We start from the raw sequence: 8,606 nt of genomic DNA, 5'->3' as shown, positions 1-8,606 counted from the left end.
AATAGAAGACCTGCAGCCCTGCGAGTTCAGGCTCTGCTCCTCCTGCGTAACCGACATCACCGGATTTCTCGTCATCGGCCCTCCTGCGGTCACCCTCTTCACAGTGAAAGGATAAGAAGTCAAGATTCCCTTCGAAATGGACAAGCTACGGCATCTATTGAACCTCCCCTGTCTCTGGACCCGTACGATTCCTTCTCCCAACTTCATCTCGTGAACCCTAGTTTTCCATCAACTGCTCATCTCGTGAACCCATACGGTGAGGAGATTCGTACGATTCGTGCAGAGATTCGTCTCTGGTTTCTGAAGATACTCTCACCTCCAAAGATAAAAGCCATCTATTTTCCCCCTCAAATCTGAAGCGTACTCAGTTCCTCTGATTCTGCTCGAAGTTCGGCTAAGAATCGAAGGAGAGTTAGAGCTAGCAGGCGAGCTCGGTAAGTGAATTTTTCCCAATTTGGATTTTTATAGACTGCCACTGCTTTTGTTCGATTTAGGGTTTTTTTCTCCTTTTTCCCTAATTATCGATTTAGATTCCTATGGAATTTCATATATGGGTTCCTATATGGATTTCACAGTCGAACACTGACCCCGATTTTGGGGTTCTGTCACAAGAGGAGATGACAGAAAACAGAACGAAACCTATTCGTGTAAATGATCGGAAAACTCAACTGATTCAGAAGCTCAAATTCAGAGCATCGTTATTTAACAGTCATTTATATAATGGTAGAATAACAAAGAGAGACAAACATATCCAGATTCAATACTCTAGAGAGTAAATAGAAGCAGAAAAAAGAGAAAAGATATTGAACACAAGGCCCTTGATTTTACTGCTAGGCAGGCTCATATTTCGGCCCACATCGGTCTTACAACTAACCCAGGTCCAGCCTCTGTTTTGCCCCAAAGATCGCCATTGAACAGAATGCTTCAAGGACAGATCTGGTTGGACCCATTCCTGCCTTTGTGGAGAAGATATTCCAGAAGTTGTGAGGCTTGTGCAAGATTTGAGTGGGGACTATATGAAGGAGATTGATGCGGATATTGGTTGCTATTTCTTTAGTATAGTTTCTATTTCAGTTACTAGGTATTAATTAGGTTTCAGTAACACAATTTTATTTGGTTTCAGTTACCATTTTGATATGTAATTTTAGACTAGGAAGTTAATAATTTAATTGGACTCCCTCCCCATGCAAGAGAGGGATTTTTTTCGTCCACTGTGTCACACAAGCTTGGAACCTTTGACCTCAAGGTTGAGTACATAATCAGCAAGCCATTGAGGCTACAAAAAGGCTTGTGCAAGAGAGGGATTTTGGAAGTTTATTAATAAAGCAAGGGGTTCCCTACAGTCCCCAGCGATTGAAGTTACAAGAAAAGAATGGTTGTTATGCTGTTATACTGTGAGATGCAGGTCTGTGGGATGCAGAAACCCTAGTGGGAGGCCTGCTCTGCATTTCAAGTATGAGACTTGAACATATCCTTTCCTACTTATTCTTCTTTCTTTTGTTTTCAATTATCATTCTCTCCTGTGATACTCCAGCAGCATCTTTTCTTTGTCGTGGCATTTAATAGGTGTATTCAGTCTTTTTTTTTTATCCTGGATTAATAGTCATTATAGTTCTTCAATAGTTAATCAATTCTGATATTTTTCCAGTGTGTTTAGTGCATGAGCTGCCCTGTTTTACAGCTTTCTATTCTGAGTTTCCCCATCTGATTCCTAAGGGTCTGTCCATTGGATGAGCTCAGAATTTTGAGCACCTCATCCTGGATGAATAGTCATTCTAGTGCATGAGCTGCCCTGTTTTACAGCTTTCTACCTTTCTTGTCTTGTTGGTGACCTTTTAGACTTTACTTCCAATTCTCTCTCTCTCTCTCAATGTGGTTGTTTTCATATTGAAAGGATCCTTTCCCCCACCCCCTTTCCTCTCTTTTTTTCTAGCCATAGCTCATGATATGACAAGAATTGGAACTTTTATTATACTTTTGAAAATTATACTTTTGAAACCTTTAAGGTTAACCCATTAATGTTTGAAAATTGGAACTTTTATTATACTTTTGAAAATTAGACTTTTTTTGAGATCATTAGGCTGCTTGATATTTATTTTCTTATCTGGTTGTTTGCATGAATCACTTGTAATCTGGATTGTTCTCCATATTGCATTGTTTTCCATTATGTTTCTATAAAAGGGTTCAAGATTGGATGGTTTTGAGATCATTAGGCTGCTTGATATTTATTTTCTTATCTGGTTGTTTGCATGAATCACTTGTAATCTGGATTGTTCTCCATATTGCATTGTTTTCCATTGTGTTTCTATAAGGTTACCTTCCCTCTAATGATTGTTCAGAGATATGAGATCCCCAAGATCCCCAACCCCCAAAAGTACTACTATAATCTGGAATGAAGCAGAGCTAAGATCATTCATCAATCTCATGGTTGATAATGTCCGAAACGGATTGAAGACAAACTCAACATTCACAAAGGTTGGTTGGGACAACATTACAAAAGGGCTTGAAGCCGAATTCAAAAGGCCCTTTGCGAAAGTACAACTACGTAACAAGATGAATAAGTTACGCAAGGAGTACAACAGCTTCAGGGCTTTGTTAGAAACAACTGGTTTTGGATGGGATGCGAATGCTCAGACTGCCACAGCTGATGATTCAGTATGGGAATCTGCTATTCAGGTATGAATATGATTTCTGGTTTATAGCGGGTAATTTTTTGTCAATTATTGGAAAAAATGTGATGATTAATTGACAATATTTTGAATAACAGGGAAACAAGGATTGGGCAAAGTATAGAAGAAATGGTCTCCCCATGTGGCCAGAGTTGTTAGAGATCTTCTCCGACTCTAGTGCCCGTGGGGATAGAGGTCTGTCACAGGCAACAGTTGTCACTCCAACGTCAACTAACCTTGAAATTGATGATGATTTGCATGACACTGATAATTATGACAGTGATGCTTGTACTGGGACACCCAAGGGGTCAGCTCCTCCGAAGCGGCGACTTGATAGGACTCCTACGGATCGTAGGAGGAAGAGCCACACACGGACATTGACGAACTCCGCTGAGGACTTTAGAACCTTCGTCCGATGGAGGATGGAAAAGGGATCAACCTCTGCCACCTCAGCAGTTACCCGACCACCTGACCCTATTGTTGATGGACCATATAACATGATCAGCTGTCAGAAGCTACTGGACAGTTTGGAGGATATCCCGACTGATTTGTATGTGTTAGCGCAGCGTAAGATACACAGTGACCCTGGGTGGCGCATGTCTTTTGTTGAAGTGAGACCTGACAGGAGGTTATGGATGATACATGGCCTTAAGGAGTGAAAGTAACCGTTTTTGAAAGCATGAATGAACTTTGAAATGTTTTGTTTGGATTTTATATGACTTGATATTGACTTACACACTGATGTCTTTTATCGTACTATGGTTGATGTTGATTTTGACTTTTGGATGCTTTGTTTTATTTTCATTGCATGTGCTTCAAATTTCTAGTAGTAGAGATGACTGTTTATGATTGTTAAATTTATGCCTTTTATATTATTGTGTGTTTATTGATCAGCTTTGGGATAATTTCACTACTGATGACTTGTTATTAGATTAGAATGATAATAGATGGTACATTAATGGACTCTATTCCTTTATATATTGAATGTGTCCATCCATACAGGGATGTCAAATCAATTTCCAACCGACATCACCGGGTCATCGTCAGACGATGATGACATGGTTATAGTTCACCAGTTCCAAAACATTCTCAGTATGTATAGGATGAGAGAACCTCTGAATGATAGTAGTTACACAGGACCTGTTAGGGTAGCTGAGGTTCTTGCAGGTCATGCTGACGTGTGTTACCAAGAGTTTAGACTCGAGAGACATGTATTTCTCAACCTGCGAGACCGAATGGTACATAGAGGCTGGTTAGCGGATAGCCGTTTCATTCGAGTAGATGAGCAGCTAGCGATGTTCCTCATGATAGTAGGTCAAGGTTTGAGTAATAGACAAATGCAACGTCGATTCAATCGTTCAGGACAGACGATTAGTGTTGTCTTCCACACGGTGTTGCAAGCAATGCTAAATTTGTCGCTAGAGACGATCAGGCCACCAAATTTTGATGTGGTACCTCCAGAGATAACCAACAATCCAAAGTACTATCCATATTTCAAGGTAACTGAGACTTCTGATGGTGATTATTTATTTCGATGTTTCGAATGAAATATCAATGCAATTTACACAATTATATGGACTAACTTATGTTCAATGGAAAATAGGATTGCATTGGTGCTATTGATGGCACCCATATAAGTGCCATCGTACGTAGGTCGGAAGAGACACGTTATCGTAATCGAAAGGGTATGATCACACAGAATGTTATGTGTGCATGTTCGTTCGACATGCGATTCACATTTGTGTATGCGGGTTGGGAGGGGAGTGCACATGATGCAAGGGTATTGGATGCAGCAAGAACCAATGATAACTTAGGGTTTCCTCATCCCCCATCAGGTAAAAATGTATTATGAATATTTCTGTTGTCTTTTCACATATAGTAGACAGGGAATATAGATCTAATCCCATAAATGTTTTCATAATATTTGAAGGCAAATATTATATTGTTGACTCGGGCTACGCCAGTCAACTGGGGTACTTGGTGCCATTCCGAGGACAACGGTATCACTTACAAGATTATGGTGAAGGTAGGCCTGGACCAAGGACAGCTAAGGAATTGTTCAATCATAGACATTCGTCACTGCGGAATGTTATTGAGAGAACATTCGGTGTATTGAAAAATAGATTCCACATATTAAAAAGTATGAAAGCGTACGATATTGAAGATCAGTCAAGAATCGTGGTCGCCTGTTGTGGGCTCCACAATTACATTAAGGAACAAGCTATTCAAGATCAGTTGTTCAATGAGCTTGGAAGTGAACAACAAATTGATGACCCAATGAATCCTGATACTCATGCGTACCATGCTTCCGCATCTGATGTCTCCCAGCGACTATCTGCAAGACAAATGTCTATAGTGCGTCTTAATATAGCCAACCAACTGGAAATTTCAAGGAGAATGTCTACAATTTTGTTAAATCCATCCTGAAATTTTGGTAAATGAATTTTTTATGTATTAAAATGTAGACGCAGAAATTAGGTCACAATTTTTCCTAAATACCGTGTACGTATGGGGTGTTAGTAAAAATACTTCTGTTCGCTTCATAATATTTACATTGTGATGACTTGTAATATTTCTGCTGTACAGATGTCTTCCACTGACCCCGCAATGGCAAGGTGTGACTACTGTAATCAGTTGTGCGATAAGTACACAACGAAAAATGGACCTAATAGAGGAAGAACGTTCTTCAAATGCCCAAGGCATAATGAATATTTTATGTGGGTAGATGAATTTCGCTTATGTGATTGTGGCGAGGGACAGTGCAAGGTACGCGTCGCGAAGACAGCAACGAACTTAGGTCGTCGTTTCTGGTGTTGTCCTAAATCCAATGGGGTATAATTATTTTATTTTATTTTTTAATCAGCATACTATTCGACCTATATTATCTGAATATATTTCAAAACTAAATTGATGAGTAGTTGCAGCCCCTTGATCGAGGTTGCAAATTTTTTCGATGGATTTATGGAGACATCAATTTGACAAGTGCACAGTCTTCCGATTGTGGAACAAGCAATTCAATGGTTGGAGCTCAGCCTTCTACATCAACACCTTCCACTGATTTTGTGAAAGGTTATTTGGAAAAAGCAATCAAAGGTGAAGAGGAGAAGTCTAGAGTACTGAAAAACGAAATGGATGCGTCTGAGGAAAAGCGAAGGATATATACCGATATCCTAGAGGCCATTAATAACATAGACATAAATAAAGGTGGTAGTTAGAGGGTAATGACCAACTATTGGAAACTTGTAAGACATATGGCATAAACATGGGAATATTTGCATTTTAATCTACTATTATTGGTTGACATATAATGTTTCGTAACATTATGATGTAAGTTCGAGATAAGGAAATTGGTAGTTGTAGGTATGATTAAAATGAAGGGTCATGAGTTTCTGAAGAAAGTAAGGCTCCGTTTGGTATCGTTCTAAAAAAACGTTTCTGGAGTTTTTTTTTGTTCTATTGGAACGAAAAACGGAATCTTTTGTTTGGTCCGTTTCTGTTTTTCTAAAACAAAAAGTGAAAAAAAAATAAACTGAAAAAACGAGATTAGACGGAACTCCATTCCCATTTCCGTTCCATTTTACAAAAAAAAAAAAAAAAAAGAATTATCTGTCCAGAATGTTCCCATAAATAAAATTTATCAAACACCTTCTTACCTGTTTCTGTTTCCAGAAACAAGAATTATCAAACACCCTTCTTACCTGTTTCTGTTTCCAGAAACAGCAATTTCTGTTTCTGCCGTTTCTTGAAACAGAAACAGCAGAAGCGTTATCAAACGGGCCCTTAGTCTCTTTCTCTTTTACTTTTGTATTGAAGTGGATTTATATTTAACATTTAATTGAACTTTTTATTGTTATATTTTTCTTATAAAAATTATAAGGTTATAGTTGTTTACTTTATATGTTTGGAATGAGTTTTCTTAAAGGCCATCACCACATACACTAGGGGGAGAAGTGGGAAGAGATGGGGACACATTTCGGCCGTTTCACCGTTCAACTATTGGTGAAGAAAAACTTTATCCTTTTATAGTTAAATATTTTAATTTAATTTTTATTTATAAGATTTAAATTTCTTTTAACTTTTTAGTGTGATTTGTTTATTCTTACAACACACAACAACATTAAAAAAAAAAAAAAAAAAAAACACACACAATTGTGCATTATAATCATTAAGGCTTTTAACTTACTATGTATATATTAATTAGTTTACTTAAATGGTCTACTATCGATTTAAATGGTTCAGTTTATACAATTTAATTAAATGGTCTCAATTTTCAAATCAAAATTGAACCATTTATCAAATAGTTTCGTGGTTTCGATGTAAAAGGCTTGTTTGATGGTTTCAATTTGGTTTTGACACCTTTAAATCTGCCAATATGATTAGATTTTTATCTTGAAGGAAAGAAAAAATTTGTTTTGGATTGAAATAATTTACATGTGTTCAATACAAACACACCAAATGAAAATTTTGGATGAAGGTAACATTGCACCGTCTCTTTTATCTCTCCTCGTTGTATTATAACTTATTCACATTTTGTCACCTCTCAATGGTGTGTCGCTCCCTTATGTCATCTATTCAAAGAATCCTCCTAAAATAAAATATGGCAAAAGGTTCCTCACTCTACCATTGAGGGGAATCTTCCACGCCACACCAGCAATAGCATAAAAATTGGGAGCATCTACATGGAGCCACATGATCGAAAAAGTAGAGAGAAAATAATAGAACATGTGAACATCTAGACCCAGTGGTCCTTGATCATCTTGTTCTGCTGAGATCTTGAAGTTATGGAGTAATAATTTCACGTTTGTTTGTTTAGGTCCACGATGTTTTTATATACTTCAGGAGCTCTCTATCTAATTATTCGAAGTTTTGGATTAAACCGTCCAATATGATATGAGAACAAATACCTTTGAGTGAGATATCTAGCCTTGTGAATGATTTTGGCGACTTTACACCCGAAAACTGATGATTTTAGCATTTCATCCCCTAACAGTCTGGTATGTATTACACAGCCAAGAAGGAAAAGTTGGAGGGAAAAGTTTAGACCATTTCCAAGTACCTTTTCTACACAATTTTAAGCAGATGTGATTTCTATATCTGACTACAAGTCTACAACTCCAATTTTATAAAATATGATGAACTGCCTTGAGGCCTGGAACAAGTTATGAGAGTCCATGAGAAAATGACATTTTTGTCTATTATAACAAACTAACAACCATCACTATTGAAGGAAAAAACTGGTTTCTGTAAAAGTATGAAGTCCTTTAACATCTTGCAATTTGCTACAAACTTTTGAAATAGAAGAAATGAATTTTTTATGGTCCAAAAAAGTGCACACCATCCTTTGGTATTATCTGGAATCAAGATGGCAACTAGGACAAATATTTTGAGGATAACATTTATGAGGTCTCATAAATAAACCAGGGAAATGAATAATTCCACTTAAAAAAATAGTGTTCTTTTTTTATTTTCTGTAAAGAAAAGGGGATTTTATTTATAATTCAGTTTGGGAAAGATAAAAAAGTTACAAAGCATCAACTAGGGGTGTCAAATGATCACTTTGGCTCGATTTTGGTCAAATTGAAATGGATTAGGTCTAAGAATGAGGGGAAAAATCAATCCATTGAATTTCATTTTTCGGTTGGTTTCATTTGGTATGGTATGCTTTTGGTTTATTTTGATTTTTCACTATTGAGTTAATACCGGTTTAATTCGACTTGTTTTCAAGGTTTAACCATAATGAAATCTACTTAACTTATAGTGAGGAAAGATTTTGTGAAAATACTTTAAATTTGTAACGACATTATGTTTCACCATTGTAAACGAAAGATAACTAATATTGAAATCACAAAATGAACCCTGATATCAAATATTTATTTTTTTAACTATCCAACTAATTATATATAGTGAACAAGGAGATCTTTTTTTTTTTTTTTGGTG

At 36.9% G+C, this 8,606-nt stretch overlaps 3 protein-coding genes across 3 annotated transcripts in view; 2 read left to right on the top strand and 1 right to left on the bottom strand.

Annotated features, from left to right (window-relative positions):
• LOC122057890 (maltose excess protein 1, chloroplastic-like) overlaps nt 1–8,606 on the bottom strand; it is a 68,369-nt gene that overhangs the window by 42,843 nt on the left and 16,920 nt on the right. The window lies entirely within an intron of this gene.
• Nucleotides 2,044–3,451, top strand: LOC122057891 (uncharacterized protein At2g29880-like). Its single transcript, XM_042620239.1, has 2 exons — nt 2,044–2,676; nt 2,768–3,451. Exons 1-2 carry the CDS (start codon nt 2,344–2,346, stop codon nt 3,326–3,328), a joined length of 894 nt encoding a protein of 297 aa, XP_042476173.1. The 5' UTR covers nt 2,044–2,343; the 3' UTR covers nt 3,329–3,451.
• LOC122057892 (endonuclease 8-like 3) lies at nt 5,118–5,956 on the top strand. The gene is made up of 2 exons (XM_042620240.1): nt 5,118–5,501; nt 5,594–5,956. The coding sequence occupies exons 1-2, from the start codon at nt 5,229–5,231 to the stop codon at nt 5,882–5,884; spliced, it is 564 nt and encodes a 187-aa protein (XP_042476174.1). The 5' UTR covers nt 5,118–5,228; the 3' UTR covers nt 5,885–5,956.

This window comes from Macadamia integrifolia, chromosome 12, assembly GCF_013358625.1.
Source record: "Macadamia integrifolia cultivar HAES 741 chromosome 12, SCU_Mint_v3, whole genome shotgun sequence".
NCBI classification, from domain to species: domain Eukaryota; kingdom Viridiplantae; phylum Streptophyta; class Magnoliopsida; order Proteales; family Proteaceae; genus Macadamia; species Macadamia integrifolia.
This window is presented reverse-complemented; position numbering and strand designations above follow the sequence as displayed.

Bases quoted from the DNA above. Each gene is read 5' to 3' on its own strand.
- LOC122057891 (XM_042620239.1), top strand. From the start codon at position 2,344: ATGAGATCCCCAAGATCCCCAACCCCCAAAAGTACTACTATAATCTGG. The intron at 2,677-2,767 runs GTATGAATATGA...TTTGAATAACAG, and splicing joins TATGGGAATCTGCTATTCAG to GGAAACAAGGATTGGGCAAA.
- LOC122057892 (XM_042620240.1), top strand. From the start codon at position 5,229: ATGACTTGTAATATTTCTGCTGTACAGATGTCTTCCACTGACCCCGCA. The intron at 5,502-5,593 runs GTATAATTATTT...GAGTAGTTGCAG, and splicing joins GTTGTCCTAAATCCAATGGG to CCCCTTGATCGAGGTTGCAA.